Source organism: Homalodisca vitripennis, chromosome 4 (genome assembly GCF_021130785.1).
Source record: "Homalodisca vitripennis isolate AUS2020 chromosome 4, UT_GWSS_2.1, whole genome shotgun sequence".
In the NCBI taxonomy this organism is placed as follows: domain Eukaryota; kingdom Metazoa; phylum Arthropoda; class Insecta; order Hemiptera; family Cicadellidae; genus Homalodisca; species Homalodisca vitripennis.
The window spans coordinates 29,689,629-29,711,067 of record NC_060210.1 but is presented as its reverse complement, the minus strand read 5'-3'; the positions used below and the strand labels follow the sequence as shown (position 1 = coordinate 29,711,067).

Below are 21,439 nucleotides of genomic sequence, written 5' to 3'. Positions count from 1 at the left end.
TTTATTTGAAAGAAAAACAGGATTTCGGACATTGCCTTGTATTAGAAGGATAATATCGTAGTAAAATAAAACAATGGCAGATGTTCTTAAAGTTAACAATGTGGTTAAAGTTATTTGATGTAGTTTTTATTAATTTATATTGTATGTTAAATATATGTTTAGGGCCATAAAAGCACTTTAACATCGTCCTAGTCATGGTTGATGGTCCTAGACCTGGTGAAATAGATGATCCAACCACCAACCAAACTAGCAGAGTACATCAAGTGGAGTTCCACACAATTCAGCATGAATTCTAAACAATCTTGATGAACCTCTGTCAAGAGTGATTCCATTGTATGCTAGTTCTATTATTTATTTAAAAACACAATTTACATTTTAAGAAGGTTTTTTTGTAGGGAAAGTGTTATGGCATTGCTTAGGTCAATGAAAAACATTTTTTCTGTTTTATCACTGAAATTCATTTAATATATTTTTTAGTATTAAATGGCTATTATTGTCAAAAAATATTTTGTTGGAATAAATTAGAAAAATGCTGGGTCAAAATAGTGATGAAAGTACATTCTAAGGAGCACAAGTGACCTGGGTATTGACGTAACTAATTTTTTAGATGGTAGCATGACTCACATCTAATGATTTATAATACCCACATGTTTTTAATTTTGTAAAAGGATTTGTATTTAAACGCTTTTGTGGTAAGAGTATAAATTATATATAATTTTAATGTTAATGGTAATCAAAGGAGTAAGTTCAAGTTCAGAAGCAATTACGTAATATGTAGTTCCTGTTATATAAGTAAAAAAAATCAATTAAGTTTCTATTGCAAAATAACTTAAAAAACAACACTAATCCAACATTTTGTGTTAATAAAAACTTACAATGTGTTACAAAAAATACCAAAGTGTAAAATATTTTCTTTTCTGTTTATTTGATACGTTATTTGTCCTACTGATGGAAATGTTTTTAGAGGAAGTTGGTGAATTTAAAATAATAGGATGGTGGAGAAGGTAAAACATAAAGTAAAATCAGTTCCAGGCCCATGAAAAGCTCTCTCTTGACCTTCTGTGATTAGTACAAAGTTAGAAGTTATAATTCATTTGAATTGTATACAGTATGGACACCTATTCCAATGGTCTGTTTTTAGTGAACTTCACAATAGTACCTTTGCTGTTTGTACAATCCAATTATCCAATAATCTTTCCATAAAAGTGTTAAGTCTTTAGAATATCCAGCAGTGAACATCAAAGTTATCAAAAGTTTAGCAAATAAAGTACATATACAATTTATTTGTTATTTTTGAGAAACTATATAAACTAATTACAGATTTTATAAGAACTATGTCTGCAACAAAATGTATACTGCACGATTAAATGGGGGTACATAGTAGACCATTGATTGTTGTTTATTACAGGGTGGACAAGTGGGGGTGGATGTAATGCAAATATTTCAGTGTTATCAGTCATCATAGAGAAGGGGGAGAGACCACAGCTCTGTAACAGTGTAGGCACAGGCTAAACTATAAGCTGACAATGGGTTTTTGATTATTTTTTAAATCTGCTTAGGACTTTCTTGGATTACCATTAACATTAAAATTATATATAATTTATACTCTTACCACAAAAGTGTTTAAATACAAATCCTTTTACAAAATTAAAAACATGTGGGTATTATAAATCATTAGATGTGAGTCATGCTAACATCTACAAAATTAGTTACGTCAATACCCAGGTCACTTGTGCTCCTTAGAATGTACTTACTAAAATTATTTAGTAAATATCTGTTAAACATTGTAGGCATTATCAAATTATTTTCAGATTGTGTTGACAGTTACTTTAAATAATTGTTACAAGTTAAACCAAAACAAAACATATTGGCCTGTCTGATGTCTAGGAACTATACAACAAAAAAATGCATCATCTGAAGAATTTTATTCTAGACTGTACGATGAACCTTAAATATTATGACTGAATACTCGATAGTAATCAGTCAGCTGTTTGTTTTATAGTGTAAATTCACTCTTGTTGCTTTGTAGTTGCTCCATTTTTTTTCTAACATTTCATTCACTGAAATTTTAATTAATATATTAAATCTGGCATTTTCTCTGATAGTGGCTAGTTGGGATATAAAATGTAGAGAAAACATTAATCAGTGTAAAATAATATTTTAACAATCATAGTATTTATATTTTTTACCTTTTTATATCAGCTAATGAACAATTAGACAAGTCAGCTGCTCACAACTGCAGGGTTCTAGAACTACTTAAATCTTACTAAACAAATTATAATTGATTTAATTTGTATTTATTTTCTATTCATTGGAATCAAAATAAATGGAACTTCACCCTTATATTGTACAATGATTGAACAATATAGATTATTTTTCAATTGAAAGGTTTTTATTGAAATAGAATAGAATATATTTATTACCACACCCTGTTTAAATTACACATTCGCTACAGAATAAGCTTGTGGGGAAGCTCATCAAAGGACAATTAACATTGTGTGTCTTAATCCTACAAAAGTGTGCAATGAGAATCTTGGCCGATCTTCATCCCAAGACAGCTGCAGAGAAACGTTCAAAACTTTAAGAATCCTAACTGTAGCATCCCTATACATTGTAGTGGGCAATATGCCAATAAGAGGGGATAACCATGAACATTACATAAGGCATGCCAATGACTTCGACAACCCTCAGTGCGTAAGACAACCCTCTACACCAAGAAGCCTGGTGCTAGATTTCTCAATCTACTCCCTCCTAACATCAAGATCAGGAATCAAGAGACACAAAAATTGACTGGACAACATGCTTGTAGAGAAGTCTATCCACATTATAGAAGAATTTTGCTCTATTACTACCTAATTATGACTTAAAAATTGTATAATAATTTTTATTTTATATTAATAATTTGTGATATTTATGACATACATGTACTAATGTAATAAATACGTATAATAATGCCATTTCATGTCGTTAAGATATTGAATCATTCTGATTTCTGATTATATTTATTAAGTCGACAATATATATTACATTGTATTGCAGTAGTCAAAATAATATCAATTTTTCACAGTATTTACCTTGCAAACTAAATCCATTCTCTCGACTATATTAAACATAATATAATATGTTTAAGACAACACATTCATACAAATATAAACATACAAAATTGATGGGTTCAACTCCCAGGATTGCAACACTGCCTTGAATATGAATCCCGAGTGTGCTCCAAGAACTTCAAATATTTCCTAGTCCTGGCCATTAGGAGAATTCATCACCTTAGTTATTATTGAAATTAAAGACAAGCCATTACGTAAATTTATTACACATTTATTTAGTAAATTTTTCTTTAGTATGATTACTGTTCAGATACAGTAGATATAAACATTACTACAGTATAATTCCATGAAGTTTTGTCATATGGCATGACAATGTTATTTTTAGCCCGCTGATTATATGACACCGATGACAGGAAAATAGGCACATAACCGTAAAAAGATATATAAGTTCAAAATTTAATGGTTTCAATGTGTTTTTATTTTACTTTAATTATGACGGTACATTTAAATTTTATACAATAACAGTTAATACGATAGTGAGCCCATATTTACTAGGTGGAAATCATTCTTATGAAGAAAATAAAAGATGTTAACCACCTAATTTTGAACAAAATGACACCAATCAAATTAGGAAAACATACATAATCCATAAAGTAACTTTATTTATAACGTATAAAATATAAAGAATTTAAAAACACTGATAAAATTTGGGTTATTGTGTGTAAAGGAAATATATCTGAAAACATCTAGTCTGACTGTTGAAGTTTATTTCTGTTATTCTTTCTGTTTGTTGGTCAACATTATTTTTATGTTTCAGGTGGAGGCGGGTGATGTTATTCTGAAAGTCAATGAAACTGATGTCAACAGGCTCAATACCAAGGAAATATATCTGAAAACATCTAGTCTGACTGTTGAAGTTTATTTCTGTTATTCTTTCTGTTTGTTGGTCAACATTATTTTTATGTTTCAGGTGGAGGCGGGTGATGTTATTCTGAAAGTCAATGAAACTGATGTCAACAGGCTCAATACCAAGGAAATATATCTGAAAACATCTAGTCTGACTGTTGAAGTTTATTTCTGTTATTCTTTCTGTTTGTTGGTCAACATTATTTTTATGTTTCAGGTGGAGGCGGGTGATGTTATTCTGAAAGTCAATGAAACTGATGTCAACAGGCTCAATACCAAGGAAATATATCTGAAAACATCTAGTCTGACTGTTGAAGTTTATTTCTGTTATTCTTTCTGTTTGTTGGTCAACATTATTTTTATGTTTCAGGTGGAGGCGGGTGATGTTATTCTGAAAGTCAATGAAACTGATGTCAACAGGCTCAATACCAAGGAAATATATCTGAAAACATCTAGTCTGACTGTTGAAGTTTATTTCTGTTATTCTTTCTGTTTGTTGGTCAACATTATTTTTATGTTTCAGGTGGAGGCGGGTGATGTTATTCTGAAAGTCAATGAAACTGATGTCAACAGGCTCAATACCAAGGAAGGTGGGTTGTTGGAGATTTTGATTTTATTTTGTCCTTATTGTCCTTATTTTTGTGAGATTATTAAGTTAAAAAGAGGCAGTGCAAGGCCCACAATACCTAGGCCATTTTAGGATTGGATTCAAAACTATTAATATATCTAGATATATAGTATATATTTAGATAGATAATTAAACCTAAAAAATAAAGTAGGTTTAAAAATGACATTACAATTTAAGTTCAAAAATAAAGATTAAATGAAAGGTGAAGTCATTAGTGGGAAGTAATGTGGCAGTGTGAGAGTGTGGATGTGTCAATCAATAAACATATACCTGTATAGGTCATTGCTGCCCATCGTCGTAGCCAAATATAGTTTACTTCCACTGAAAACTCATTTTCATTATTACTAAAGTATCCATGTGAAATATTCTTGTTAAATGTATCAGCTAATTATAATAATTTTTCAGACACTTAGTGGTTAAAGATGTTTTTTAAACTTTTCTTTACAAGCAAATTGCTTATTTGACCATCACTGAATTAAAGTGTAACTGTAAAGATTGACCTGATTTTTGTATAAATGAAAAGTGATTATAAGTAGCAAAGTTGGGATTGTACATTTTTCTTTTCCGTATAACTTTATCTTTCTTTTGGTTTTGTTTCAATAAAATAATGATATGTACAAAGAAAAAAAACAGCATTGTTACTTAAAATATTAAAAATCTAATCAAAGCTACAAAGAGTTTTAAGTCTAAAAAACAGTTTATTTACATTAGCATTTAGTAAAACAATTGCATTCTGTATTCAACTAACCAAGCACTCAGACATCCATTAACAGTATTTATCCACTTGCCAACATGCACGCCTCCACATCAGTGACAAATGACTCTTTTTAAACACGTCCATCTAAGAATTCTCATATAAAATTTCAATGTACTCAGAATATCTTCTGTTACGGAAACAAGATTGGTTAAATTTTGAGTTACTTAAAAATATGAACTGGTGGCAAATGAGTTCAACAAATTTTTTGTGTCTGTGGCTTGTGAGGTAAATTCTTGACCATTACAGCATCAGGTAAATCCCACACGAAGGCAGAGTTCAGTATCCTTAATGACATTGGCACCTGTCGTTGAAGAAGAGCTTGAGTGAATTATTCAGCAGCTCCCAGCTAAAAGCACAAATAATCTCAACTTGATGTCATTGTGTCTTGTAAAATATGCTCTAAGCATATTTTGAGACCTTCAACCCAACTCATTAACTTGTCTCTTCAACAAGAAATCTTTTCCCTCACTCCATAAAACCGCAAAAATTAGTCCAATTTAAAAAAAGACGGTCCAGTTCCATGGACAACTACTGGGCTGTCTCAATTTTACCAGTTTTAAGCAAAACCCTTGAAAAATTATTTTTTTAGAAGAATGCTACAGTATTTGGATAAACACAACCACCTTTCAGATGAATAGTTCGGGTTCGGGAAAAGTAAATCGACTATAGGTGCTGTTGTGAGTCTGGTTGACGTGGTTGCCTAGGGATTAGAAAATTGAAATACCACCCTAGGTGCTTGATTTATCAAATGCATTCTTCTGTGTTGACAACATAACTCTGCTTAAAAAATTGGAATCACATGGCGTCACATAGCGTGCCACACATGTGGCTTAGATAATTTCTAAGCGACAGAAATCAAGTTGTCCAAATATCAAATTAGCTTTCAAATGTAATCGTTGAGCTACAGGGTCCCCAGGGATAAATTCTCAGTCCAATTCTGTTTCTCATATATGTCAATGGCATTGGGTCATCACTACTGCATGGAAAAGTCGTGGAGTATGTTGATGACACGATTATCTGTTTCAATGGAAAATCAAGATCGCTTCTTGAAAAACAGACTTTTGTTGAAATCAACAATTGTTATCAACATTTCAACAACTTCAGTCTAAAAACAAATACATCAAAATCAAATGTCATGAACTTTGCTCTGCAGCCTGCAGACTCAGAATGTAGCCCTGTTGTCATGTAGGCAAATTCAATTCTGTAAGTAGTCTGTAGCACTAAATGCCTTGGTATGCACCTAGATTGAGGGTTGACATGGAAGGATCACATTGACCATGTTTGCGCCAAATTATCCTCAGGCATTTATGTTTTGAGGTCTTTAGCCAAGTATTGCCCAACGTAGGTTCTGATGATGGGTATTATTTCTTGATTAACCCCCACCATACCTATGAAGTGATATTGTGGGGTGCCTGTGCAAACAACCAGTTGATAAGAGTGAAGGAAACAGGATTTTTCCAGACATTTGCCATCGTTTAGTGAAACAATAAATCAGTAACACTATGTTTCGAGATCTGCAATCTGATCTCTTCTTCAGGTAATAACTAACCTAATACATTATTACAAACTAGGTTATAATAAACAAATCATGCCAAAACGTTGTGGCATGCTTAAGTCAGAAATCACAACCACCACGTTGTTTGTCAACTTCACTAACTCAACACTAATCATTAGAACTGAACTACAGAATATGGGTCACAATACGTCTGCATTCGTCTACTAACAACCTACGACTGACCAGAGAGCACTAGTCAATGGCAATCGTCACAGCAGACAAAAACAAGATGGCGGAAATAAAAAGGAAGGGGGGCAGGAATGGGCCCTTTTATTATTATTGGTTCATGCTAGATGAACTTCTTAAAACCATATTGTGACTCCGCATTGGTTTATTACAAATATCTGATCCGTTTGATACTTTTGGGTTTCTTTTTAGTCCATTTTTTTGAAATGGCAACCAAAGTGGCCTAATCTCAACTGATGGTTGACTGATTGCTTGGTCTGCCAATTTAATGTATGTTGCCTCAATTAATTTCCTTTTGAAGAAATATGGTTCCCGATGTATTATGTCGGCTTCATCCCAATTCATATGATGGTCTTCGGACTAACAATGGTGTGCAATTTTTTACTTTTCTGTGAGACCCTTTCTTGTGTTTTCTTTGTGCTCTTTTATCCTTACGTTTAGTGGTCTTTTTGTCTCGCCTATGTATCCCCTATTGCAACTACATTTTATACTGTAAACACAGTTTTTGGAATCCTGTGTGCCATTTTTTGGTTTTGTTTTTACGAGACTTTGTCTAAGAGTATTGTGTGTTTTAAAGGCGGTTCTAATGTTGTACTTTCTAACTACTCTTCTAATTATCTCCAATAATCCCGGCACATAAGGGATTGACATAAATGCAAATTTATCACAATTCTGTTTTTCTGACTCAAGAATGATCCTTCTGGTTCGTTTGCACTTATTTATTACTAATTGAGGGTATCCATTGCTTCTGAGATCCGATTCAACTTTCTTTAATTCCTCTTTTAATCCATCTTTGTCAGAGCACAAGCTCTTTGCTCTATCAAACAACGGGTAGACTACTCCTTCTTTGACAGATTTTTGATGTTTGGATTGATAATTTAAATATTTTCCTGTGTGTGTTTTCTTTAAAAAAAAGTTGTCTTAAGGACATCCCTATCTCTTAATACACACACATCCAAAAAGGGAAGCTTGTTTTGGAGTTCCATTTTTATTGTGAGGTGGATGGAAGGAGAAATACTATTAATGTGATACAAAAACTTATTTAATTCAATGTATCCAAGAGAAAAAAATAACAAAGGTATCATCCACATACCTCCACCAAATCTTCGGTTTGAACTGAGCTGAAGCCAAAGCTTTTTGCTCAAATTCCTCCATAAAAATATTGGTGAAAATAGGAGACAGTGGAGAACCCATTGCCATCCCCTCATCTTGACGGTAAATTTTACCCTCTTACTCAAAATAATTGCATTGAGTGGATAGTTCTAACATAATGAGAGTGCTTAAATTAAAGAACAAGCTATTAGAAAAATCATTCATTTTCAAAGGTTTACTCCTCTCATAGGCAGAGGAAACTACAGAACAGTGGTTTAAGGACATATGCACTCCCTATAATTATTTAAATCATGTGTCTGTAATTAAGATTGATTGATTAATTTAACTGCAACAAATATTACCTAATCAAAATTACTCAAGCCGTGTAACCAAATAAACTACAAATAAAGTTTAATAAAGTTACAAATAGTGGTATCTAGATACCTTGGTGGTTAATTTTGGTTAATGGTGGTTAATTAACGTTTCATTAAAACATTAGTGTAATTTTGTTAATAACACTTACGTTTTGATTTATTTAATTTCTCTGTGTTAAAATGTACAATATTTAACACTGAACCTATATCTAAAAAGTTGGTTTGGTCCTGTGAAGGGCTATTTTGATTTTGTGTGACTGCTGACATATATGGGAGATGACAGTGTGACAGTCCACCAAAGTTGTCGTTCTTTGTTCGCACCATCCGGGGAGTACATATAACTTAAGGACTGCTGCGGACATGAACAACACCACTCCCACACTTGGTGTCACTAAATTATTGACGCTGATAGTGTCAACCAACCAGGGAAAACTGGATTTTTTAAGTTGTATGAGTCTTTTGTTTTGTGAGAAAACGTAGGACAGCCAAATTTGATTATGTGAGACTAATATTTAGGTCATAACAATAAAACTACACATAAGACTATAATTCCTTAGTATACCTGATCTACGGAAAGAATCTTTTAAAATTAAATAGCCTATAGACCATCATATTACTTCCCAAAGTAATTTCATTGCCTTCTAAAAGTTGGAATTGTTCTCTCTTAAAACTATTTTAAGTGTATACAGCTCATATGTATAGCATTAATGTATGCTTGCATATGGCTTCCAGAAAAAAAATTAAAGAGTTTCAAATATTTAGTTACCTTGGATGTAAACAAACTGTTTAACAATAACCATCACTGCTTTTTTCTGCAGTTGGTAGGTCAGAATACAGAATATAACAGATTTTTTACTAAGGACAGCAGTATTCATTGTTTGTGAGTATAACAGAGGCCATGTATTGCTCAATATATATATATATATATATATATATTTAGTGGCTTTGTATAGTATGCTCAGTGAGAGTGTAATATTTTGCACAGCATGACAAAAAAGCTACTCATTGGTTTAAATATCTCTATTTTTACAAGTATATTTTACAAGATATAGAGTACATGTTTAAGATATTAATATAACTGTGTCAAATACTTTTTGTGTGTTTAAATTTTCAAGCTTTTGCAGTCTTAAAATGTATAAGTTTTATAAAAATTTTGTATTTTTTTACAGTTTTCGGCTGTATTTTTCTGTAAAAAATTGTCTTTGAATTCTTCAATTATTGGCTTTAATTGCAATAATTGGCTTTATGGTGTAATCATTCACTAAAATGTCCATAAATAATAAAGTTCAAGTATTAAATCTGCTGGACACCACTTGAAACAGAAAAGTTATATAATGCTCATGTTGCGGATATTGTGTGAACAATCACTGTATTTTGTTAAAACCAGAGAGAGAGAAAGCATGAATTTTATGAACAGCTGAATAAAAAATTCATTGATTGTAATGTGACATCACTGATACTTTTTATTTAGATATCTTTTTTATTCTTAAAATGATATAGGCCGATGCAATATTAACTTCATGGGTTTTGTTTAGAGACGCATTTTACAAGCATTTATAAATTTGAGTTTTTAAACAAGTTTACCATATGTAACAGCCTCAGAAAAGGCTGTACCTATAAGTTAAAATGTAGTTTCACTACTGTGTAAATTAATATGTTGCATTGTTTTATAAAAGCTTAAATTTCTATCAGAGATTGAGTAATAATTGTAGACAACTATTCAAAACCAGGTCAGAGTTTTTTCTGCAAGCTTTCCACATCTTCTATTTTTAACTTCATAAAATAAGTGAATAATGGTGTTACAGATCTGGTTTCAGGTTTGCAGAAAATGTACCATGAAAAGCGTTGATGTCGAGTCATTAATCAACGTTGGGGAGGAGGTGGATGAGAGAGGGGAGGGTTGTGCAGTGAAAGAGAGACCATTAGCCGGTTAAGTCGGTAGCTATGTTATCGGCAGGGCAATAAATTACAGCACTGCACTGTGCCTGTACAGTGTATGTGTGGATGTGTGGAAATACAATTGAACCGGAAATGTGGAGATTCGTAACTGATTCATGCCATCAGTTGTCGATCCAATGATGTTAGAAGTGCGATCAAAGTGGGATAGAACATTCAAAATGATTTAAAACAAAACTACAAAATTCTCTATTTACATTTTTTACGTGTATCAATGTTCACTAATGTTGGTTATTCTATTATTAATACAAAGTTGGTTTTATGTTAACCCTTTAAGTGCCAACGTCCGAATTTTCGGATGTTGGATTATTGTGCGTAGTTTGCCAGCGTCTGTATTTTCAGACGTTTTGTAAAAAAAAAATAAAAATTACTTTAATTAGTCAAAATAAATATACTTGTAATGTTTTAGAATCGCAATACAACGATCTTTCCGATAATTACATTACCCAGTTTATAAGTCATACTAGTTAGCCATATTTTGATTTTAAAGTTGGCTATTCTGTGCATTTTGTTTCTCAGCTGTCAACAATTTTTTGAAACAATTGGAGAAAAAAAAGGGAAAAAACTGTTGTGTATGTAGCGTAGCAAGCACTAAATCAGGAGGAAAACTAAAAAAAATCATCCTATATGTGTGTTAAATGTAAGAGAGGAGTGCACACAAAGTGATACCCTCTACACTTCTGCTGAACGTTCTCTTCAAATTTTCTATTTTGTACATTTTTATGTAAATAGTTACTTGTTATTTTAAGTGATCCCTAGAGAACAATATTTATTTATTTCAAGAGAGTTACTAGCCTATTGATCTGTGAAATATTTTGACTCTTGTGTTAAGACCTTCAAGAAGACATTTAACAGATTAGGCAAAACGGAGTGTTTTTCCAGGTTAGCACACTTTTGGATATTCTTTTTGTACTTTCACAATTTTTAATTTATCAGTTTGAAAGTTTGTAAATTTCAATAGAATAAAAATAGGAATTCATTGATGTAATCAATGTTTTTCCAATGTTCTCTTTATTGTTGTGTATCACAAATTAAACTCAAAAAAGTAAAAAATAAAACATTTTAAATACTAATAATTTAATTTTTTTAAAGTAATAAACACAATTTTTTGTCAAATAAAGTGCAGGATACAAAATACAACTATTTAAGTTTAAAAAAAACCCATGAATTTATCTTAAAAAATAGTGTATTTACAATTGTTTAAAGAATTACGGTACATTTTGGCTAAACGTGGCTGGCAATCTTGGTACAAACATGCATGTGTACGCCTGGCATTCCTGGTACAAATTTTGAAAATTTTGTTTGGCGCTAAAAGGGTTAAGACATCTAATTGTATAAAATGATCACTAAAAATAATTTATTGTTTTTATATTTAACTTACAGTTTTATTTATTACTGTGTAACAGGAAATGAAATGAAACTTATAAAGTTGATAGATATTTTCAAACGGTGTTTACTTTTTGATAGTCTTTTTCATTTTTTGTTTGTTTCAGTGCTGAAATGCATAAGACTGTCAGAAGACCCAATCGCTCTGAAACTGAAAAGAGGTGAGTTAACCTTCCAAGATGTTACATTTTCATCCTAAATGTACATTACATTTTCATCCTAAATGTACATTACATTTTAATCCTAAATGTACAAAACCTACATAAACAGATATTCAGGACATAGAAGCAAAAATACATATATGTAGTAATTTTATCTCATCATCTGACGTTTCCGTTATCACGGGTCGTCGTACACAGCCTCCTCCACTTTTGTCTGTCATTCCAGGTCTCCTCTTCCTCCACCTGCATTTTCTGTATTCCCCTTCTCTCTATGTCTTTCCACACTTGGTCCTCCCATCTTCCTCTCGGTCTTCCTCTTGGTCTTCTTCCTCTTTCCTCCTTCTCCAGTGCTATTCTAGGCATTCTATTATCTCCCATCCTCTTCATAAGCCCCATCCACTGTATTCTTCTTCTTTCCATTGTCTCTTGAAGTGAAACTACCTTCAATCTTTCTCTGGTTATTTCATTCCTTATTCTATCCCTTCTTGTAGTCTTCTCTATCCCTCTTAAAAATCTCATTTCTGCAGCTTGCAATCTGCTTAAATCATTTTTAGTCCACGTCCACGTCCACGTCTCTACTCTATATAATAAAATTGGTTAGAAATAAGATTTATACATCAATACTTTTGATTCTTTCCCAATGTTCCAACTCCACACAATCTTCTTCACCATATTGAAAAACTTTCCACTCTTCCATATTCTGTTTCCTATCTCTTCTCTTATTGTGCCCCTATCTGTTATGATACTTCCTAAATAACAGAAATTCTTCACCTTTTCAAGTCTTTTTCCTTCAACTAACATGTCTTTGTTATTTCCTTCCCTTCTCTCTACTTTCATTACTTTACATTTTTGTATGTTCATCTCTAAACCATATTTCTTCACCACTTTTGCCCATTTGTTCAACTCTCGTTCTAACTCTTCTTCCCTTATTTTCCCATATCATTATGTCATCCGCATATGCTATCGTCTTAAGTTCTTCTGCTCCTCTGTTTCCTTGTACTTCTAGAATAATTTCATCCATTATTAATTTTATCTAAGCATCTCAAATTTAGACAAAATCCAATGTTGATGTACAATTTTGTTTCCTCCAAAGATATTAAGAGTTGTATATATTATGTAAAGGGATAAAATTAATAATATGTAAGACCAAAAAAGGACAGATTTTTTACTGGAAAAGTTACATGCTCCCTGTATTGGTCTAAAACATTTTGTAAATAAACACAATATAATTGTTCACTTGACATTTAATTTTATAGTAAGCTGTTATTAAGTTGGTGAATGGATTGAGAACAACTACCAGAGCAACATATGTGTTTTTATAGTCAGCTGTTTAAACCAAACAATAATTTCCTCATAAGATTACAATTGGAACTTAGAAAGGGCGTGGACTGGAGGCCTATAGTTAGATGTATCTGATGTATCTCAAATCCTGAAAAGACACATCTACAGTGTAAGTGCTTTCATCAACTGATACCAAATTAATATGTATGTAAAATACATGATATGATATACACGGTCTTGGTTGGTGTTTTAAATACCTAAAATTGTCATACAAAAATTAAGAAATTTGTTTTATAACGTAGATAGCAAATAGTTGTTGCTCAGCGGGATAGCAGCTGTTGTGAATACAATGCAAACAGAAGACTACTATGACTAAAGTCTGATCTGATACATTTTCTCTGTAGGCCATTGCGTGAATACAAGTTACAGGTTCCTGCAAACAACCATAAGCAACATACAAAACAGCCTATTCTTAAATGATGTTAACAACTTTTAACCGTTAGAGATTCCACAGTACAAACTTGTGGTGCACATCTCTGTTTATGTGTCCACTTCTAACAACTTCAAAAGCTCAGTGTGCAATTGCACAGATTTTGAATTAATTTACCTTAGATCTCATTTGGTTTAAATTCTATAACATTCTAAATTCTCAATCAGAATAACTATTTCATGAATAGTATTGAAATATGTCTTGTCTTTTTATTAAAGTCATCAACTCGGAGTTGAAATAGGTAGTTGAGGCTAATAATAATTTGTGAGGAAGGTTAATAGTAGTACTTATTATTTTATATCAAATTTAATTCTGTCGTAAATAATTTAAATGTAATACTTTATTTTCTTACATGGCATCAATTTTGAATATAATGTAATTTAAAAAGTAATCTCTTAAATTTTTGTTCACAGATCCTTTAATAAAAGCAAAAGTGAGACATTACCTATCTACAGCCAACCCCTTTGTAGACTCTCATTCTCAGAACAATGGAGACTCGTATCTGCCGCCCTCCCGGCACCCTCTGCCACTTGAGGATGTGACGAGGAGCAATGGTGATGGGTCAAGGGAGACTTCTCCACAGCCGCAGCCCAGATTTGAGGCTTTTGTCATGACAGGTGACAGAGTTCTCAAGCTGTCCAAGACGCAACAGGGCTCTATTCTACCAAAACAACGCAAAGTGGATAGTTTAAGACATCATAATTATCATAATCACAACAACCACCAGAGGCATAACTCAGTGCCGACCAGTCCGATAGAATCGGAACGGCACTCACATCAGAAAACATCATCTGCTGGAACCTCGCCCACTCCTAGTTTAGCTGTAACGTCAGCACCAATCCCATCTTCATCCTACGTTGTTCGAACATCGAGGTCCGAAGATCACCTACAATTTAACAAAGACTCGTCGATGTCTGCGGTCTCTATAGATATTGATGATGATGTTACTTCTTCTCTAAATACGCTTCTTGACACACGGCCGGACAGTGAGGCAGAAGACCAAAGGGTCGTTTGGACCTACAACGCACCCATGACTGATTCGTCAACGCCAACTTCCGGAACAACGACTTCAGAAAATCCCTCACCTCACAGATCTCTTTCTCCACAATCGCCTACCTCTGTCTCGTCATCAGTTATGTCGTCGGATTCTGGTGACAGGAAACCCCCAAATACCAACCTCGCACCCACGGACTTATCACAATCTGAAGCAATCTCCAACATTTCTTCCCCTGACTTCCAGGAGGAAGATGTTGAGATTCTGAATGCAAGAGATTTAGTGATGGAAGTTAGTGATCCAAGCGATAGTGACTCTACCTTATTATTAAGTGAAACAACAGCTAAAGTCCGCAGAACAAGCGCTACACACAATGGACATCACATGAACAATAGTGTTCAGCCATCAAACAAGAACGATCAGAGCATGCAAGGGGATCACAGAATAGTCATTCAGGTAATTTATAAGGGATTAAAAAGTTGTATTTAATATAGTAGTCTCGATTATCCGACCTTAACTAGCTGCGGCAAGGTTGGATAAGCGAATACGCCGGGTAACATGGAAAACGATCTGACCAATCCATGTACACGTCTGCGACGCGTCTGATTCCAGGTCTGTCATTCCCGCACACTGCCCGCCTGCCTGACCGCGGGCAGTTATCTTTATTACAAAATCCTTAAGATTTGAAAGGGCGTCATTATTACAACATTTTTGCAAACAATAGATTAATAATCATTCAGGTTAGTCTCTCCAATTTAGGACTGTGTAGAACGGCCGTGCAAACAATCACGCTTTCAGAGAAGTTTTCAGGCTCACAGGATTGGGCAACTTCTTCTTGAGCTCCTCGGGCAGTGCATTAAAGAACTTGGTCCAAGGTATGAAGGCTTTTTCTCGAAGAGCTTTGCGCTGTGGCAAGGAAGATTGTAATTATGAGCAAATCTTGTGTTGCGCCCATGTGTGTTAGCATTTTTTGGTAGTCCCTTTTTCACTGATGGAAGAATAACTTCATATACAAATAAAATTACTGCGGTTAGTATTTCCTTCTCCAGAAAAACTTCTACAGCTTTCTATTGATTCCAGTCCAGCTACGATTATCAGAGCCCTTTTCTGAAAAATCATCACTCTTTTGAGATTGTTTATTGTAGAGCCACCCCACAACACAATGCCATATCTCAAACTGCTTTCAAACAATTCATGGTAAGCAACAAACGCAGCCTCTGGCATACCTATAGATTTAGTTCTTCTGATGGCTAAAATAGCACTGCTAAGCCTCTGCAGAGGGAATTTACAAGTTCCCGCTAAGTGAGACGATCATCAATCACTAAGCCAAATGTAAAGTTTATGTATTTTTAGATTAGGCAATCCTCCAATATCATCCTTATGTTATTCAAGCATAAGCTTGAAACAAGGTCGTTGTTGTGGCAATATTCAAGAGCATTATTCAGTGCTATAAAAGAATCTATTTCTAGAATCTCCAGAGATTTAACAGCTGAAACGACAACCATGTCGTCAGCGTACATGAAAGAGCTCCTCTAAAAATTGATGTAGGAAGGTAGATCGTTTGTGAAGAGGATAAAAATCACAGGGCCAAGCAATGACCCTTGAGGAACAGGCTCACATTCACATACTCACTTATCCCTTTAGGTAAAGAAGGCCTTAGTGGATTAAGCTTCAGGGTTTCATCAGAAATAGTTGTAAAGTATCCATTAAAACAATGAGCTACTTTCAATGGGTCTTCTATCTTTGCTCTGTTCACTGATAAGGACAGGCATTATTCTCCTTCATCATTTTATGTTCACTGTTTATGACGCCCCAAACGGCTATTTTTTCTTGTTAGAGGATATTATATGCTCGAAACTATGATCATGTTGAAGATCTGTCAGTTTCAGATCATACAACCTTTTAAAGCTTTTAGCTGACTGCTTATCTCTTACATCTTTCCTCAACAAGTACAGGTTGTGAGCTGTCAAGTATTGCTCCTTTAGCTCCCTGGCCTCAGTGTCATAGATAACTTTTCTTGAATTCATGTCTTCTTGTCTTCTTCCGTAGACAAGTTCACTCAAGTGCCAGACTGACAGAATAAGAAATAAGTTGTAGGCCTCCTCAAAATCGGTGCTATTCAATAGTCTTCTCAGGATTGATTGGAAAAAAACTTGTTTTGATTTGAGAAGATTATTGGAGAATACAGATAAGGGAAATACTGATTTGTTTTTCAAAATCATTCAACTTAGTGAAAATTTCATTTTTGTTATTCCATAAAATTATTTATTGTAGTTAGAAGATTCTATATTTCCGCGTCTTTGGTAAGTAATTGAAAGCCCAGATTTTCTACTTTTATTTTTAATTCCTCATTCCGATTCAGAAGCTTGGTCCCAATTTCTGCTGAAATTTGTAAAAGGTCATCCTCATTCGTGCTGTTAGCGCCATTTTGTGCTAAAACTGTCATATGAGTTCCTCAAGAAACTCATTTAAAGGCATCTTTAGTCAGAGAAACATCATTGTCATTATTATGCATATACATATTTTGTTTGGATTTAAATTTTTGTTATTTTGAGCCGATAAAGCTTTCTTTCTTGATTTTAGTCTTATTCTTCTTCTTCCATAATGTCATATTCGATGTAGTGCTAAGTTTTCAATTCCCTGATTCAGCAGACAGTGATAGGATAAAGTAAATTTTTATGCGGGAACATTGGAACAAAACCGAGCCACAAAGAAAACAAATATCCTATAACCACATCATTCAAGCACAATAACAAAAATATCAGTACATTAAAATTAAAAACCGTGTTGTGGCAGAAAAAAAAAACCCAGTTAAATCACAGTGGCAGTTCCTGCAAATTATAAACGACAGCCACTGCTCAGCAGAGACAGTCTGTTGCGGATAAAAAATTGAAGGCACAGTAACAATCCAGCTGCGATGGAGTCTCTGCAAACAGCGCTGAACAGCTATGGTGGGTGGGGAGTCAGTGGGCAAACAGGTTTGGCAATGTTGGCAGTAGCACCGACTCAATAGCGATGCGCAGACAGCGTGATAACTGTTATCAGTCCGTCTTGCCAAATCTGCTCCCGAAGTTAGTCACAACAGCTTCAACATTTATTACTTACAGTTCGGTCCGCTTAAAACGGCTTGATTTATATCATGTCACTTTCAATAAGAAATGTCTTTGGGCACATTAATCAATTAATTAATAACCACTCTGTACTAATGCAACATACATTGTTTAGTTAAAATATGAGAGCACGAAAAACATAGACTTATAATTGTCACTCTTTCTTTGCTACGTCTTTTAACTTGGCACTGGCGCTTTGGCCTTTGACGCTGTATTTTACCGGCAACAATTTGTATTTTGGACCAGTCTCATCAAAGTTAAATATTTAGTCACCTGATTGGCTTTTATTGTCCAATAACGTATGAGGTTTGTACCTAAATGATTGAACGGCATCACAGTTTGCTGTAAGCTTCTTGCCACAGATCTTAAGCTGCCGAATTCCATATCTTTTCTTCCATCTATCAATGAAACTAGCTTGTTGGTCTGAATATCGGTACACCATATGTTGAGTAATATCTCTATGTTGAGTAAACCACAGGTACAAAGCTTTGCTTACTTTTTCGTAACTCCCAAGGTCTGATAACCGTAAGTTGGATAACCGAGACTCTACTGTACTCAGTTTATATTGTTCATAATATACTTTTATAAAAAAATTAACACTTAAGTGTATTTAAACTATAATTTTCTGAAAATCATACATATATATTAAGTTATTTTATTTACTAAGAGGTAATTTTAATTAGTTTTACTTCTTTAAATATAACACTCAAAAACTCTTTAGTGCTGAGGATTGCTGTGAGCGATGGACCATACTAGTGTAAAAAGTGAACTGTGGTGTCAATGACATCAAAGCTGAAGTTTTTTATAGTACATTTTCCTCTTTATTTTTATTTTTAGTGTTTTAGTTAATAAAGGTCTGAAACAGAATCCAAAAGTTTCAGTCTAGAGTTTTTCACTCTTTTCCTTATAGTACAGTTGGGTTTAGCAAATTGCATTTTTCTGAAATTTGTTTTGTTTTAACTGGTGTCAAAAGTTCTGTCGAATTTTCTGCCAATTAATAATTAATACATGTAGTTAACACCTTCATTGCAACTTTATACTGAGTGATCTTGACTAGTACCAAGAGACTACTGCACCATAAGACACCTGTCACAGTCAACATATTAACTACTGTAATATGACTTTCTAGCTGTAATACATGTAGTTAACACCTTCATTGCAACTTTATACTGAGTGATCTTGACTAGTACCAAGAGACTACTGCACCATAAGACACCTGTCACAGTCAACATATTAACTACTGTAATATGCCTTTCTAGCTGTAATACATGTAGTTAACACCTTCATTGCAACTTTATACTGAGTGATCTTGACTAGTACCAAGAGACTACTGCACCATAAGACATCTGTCACAGTCAACATATTAACTACTGTAATATGCCTTTCTAGCTGTAATACATGTAGTTAACACCTTCATTGCAACTTTATACTGAGTGATCTTGACTAGTACCAAGAGACTACTGCACCATAAGACATCTGTCACAGTCAACATATTAACTACTGTAATATGACTTTCTAGCTGTAATACATGTAGTTAACACCTTCATTGCAACTTTATACTGAGTGATCTTGACTAGTACCAAGAGACTACTGCACCATAAGACATCTGTCACAGTCAACATATTAACTACTGTAATATGACTTTCTAGCTGTAATACATGTAGTTAACACCTTCATTGCAACTTTATACTGAGTGATCTTGACTAGTACCACGAGACTACTGCACCATAAGACATCTGTCACAGTCAACATATTAACTACTGTAATATGACTTTCTAGCTGTAATACATGTAGTTAACACCTTCATTGCAACTTTATACTGAGTGATCTTGACTAGTACCACGAGACTACTGCACCTTAAGGCTTCTGTCGCTGCCAACATGTTAAACTCAAATTTAATATTTTGTTTTATTTTTGTTTTAAGTATCATACTTGTATAAGTATAAATGTAGTCATAAGATTATGTGTACCCATGAAATATATTATTTCTTTAGAAATCAACCTGTTTTCAAAAAAACAGTAAATGCTCATGCTTATTCTTATAAAGCCGTATAACAAATAAGTTTTGAGGTAAAAATTAGGATAACTAAATATTTTTATAATTGGCACAAAATTTTCCATAGGCAAAAATCAACTATGGAACAAAAAATACTGATCGGAGTAAATTTTAATAGCCATAAATATACACTTTCTAATATATTTTTTGACCTTAGCAAGAAAACAAACTCAACTGAAATATAATTAACTCTAACCTGAAGTGCTGTGTGTAAAGCCGCCGGTATATATATAAAACACAAATGTTCATGCAGGTAAAGGGGCCAGAGAAGGATGCAGGGCGCAGCCAGAGCCCACGCAATCACAATGTACGGCTAACAAACCAGCAGGCTGTGGCAGAGAGGATGAATACTCGGCCTTGCATACGAGAGTCTGAACTCTACCAGTCTGATCCTCTCGACCAGACCGGATACCAGGTCAGTTTTATGTAGCCTTGCAGAATCAACAGATGTAGCTCACAAAATACAAGCATATATGATATCTCCATATATTTATATCTGCAGAACTGACTGTCCTGCTCTCAATTGATCCACTTATCTCACCTCACCAATTCTATCTTTCCAGGTAACTTGTCACTAATCTGTTTACAACCTCCAGTAGTGTTAAGTGTATCCCTTAAGGTTCAGATATCTGGAGCTGATAACTTTCTGTTTTCTTTAAATTATTCTTCTCTTTAGTTCATCCTAATGTCCTGGACAATGGTTTCAACTTTTTATTAAACGTACTTTATTAAACACAATACCTAGTGAATTTACTTCCTATGATGAGTAATTTTATGCTCTGAACCATGACACTTCCCCCTTCTACACTGCCAGGACATACCTAAGGTGTGATTAATCAAAAGTAGGCCACCACTTCAAAAATAAGATGGAGGAAGCGTAAAGCGTGATTCAGACAAAAAATGGTATGTTACTTTTGAATTGGATGTATCACATTTAGATTTTGTGAATTTAAATACAGGGAAGTTGATTTTATAGACTAGAGCTTATACATGTTTTGACCAAGAAAGTTTCTCATTAATAAGAATATCCAGATACCTGGTGTGGAGTTTTCTAACACCTGTCCTAATACACACTGTTTTGAACTCCACAATTTATAGGTGATGATTCATATTTAAGTCAATCTTTATTGCTGTCCCACAAAATTACATTGTAATGACAAAGTTCTTAGGTTAAAAGATTTATACATGTACACAGTACTACAATGGCCTTAGAAAACAATATATACTTGTTCTTTCCACTTGGTGAGAAGTACAAATCAAAATAAATTAATATCTAAAAGGCAAAATTGTCTTTTTAGATAGAACCTACACTATAGCATTTCATCACTACACTACACTGGATAAAGCCTTTTTGTTCAACTATTTCATTACAGCACTATTGAAGTTTTTACAGGTAAACGCAATCATATCATTATAGCACTAGCTGTATTTAAGCCCATAAGTGGCTATCAAGA

General features: G+C 33.7%; 1 protein-coding gene across 4 annotated transcripts in view; it reads left to right on the top strand.

Annotated features, from left to right (window-relative positions):
* The window catches only part of LOC124359091 (PH and SEC7 domain-containing protein), a 160,120-nt gene that overhangs the window by 99,823 nt on the left and 38,858 nt on the right, over positions 1–21,439 (top strand). For 3 of the 4 annotated variants that reach the window (XM_046811528.1, XM_046811526.1, XM_046811527.1), the window contains exons 2-5: positions 3,871–4,549; positions 12,001–12,054; positions 14,239–15,275; positions 20,239–20,400. In XM_046811528.1, the coding sequence (XP_046667484.1) occupies positions 3,871–4,549; positions 12,001–12,054; positions 14,239–15,275; positions 20,239–20,400 (1,932 nt within the window). The remainder of the gene's footprint in view (positions 1–3,870; positions 4,550–12,000; positions 12,055–14,238; positions 15,276–20,238; positions 20,401–21,439) is intronic. The other variant, XM_046811529.1, reaches the window with a different exon arrangement.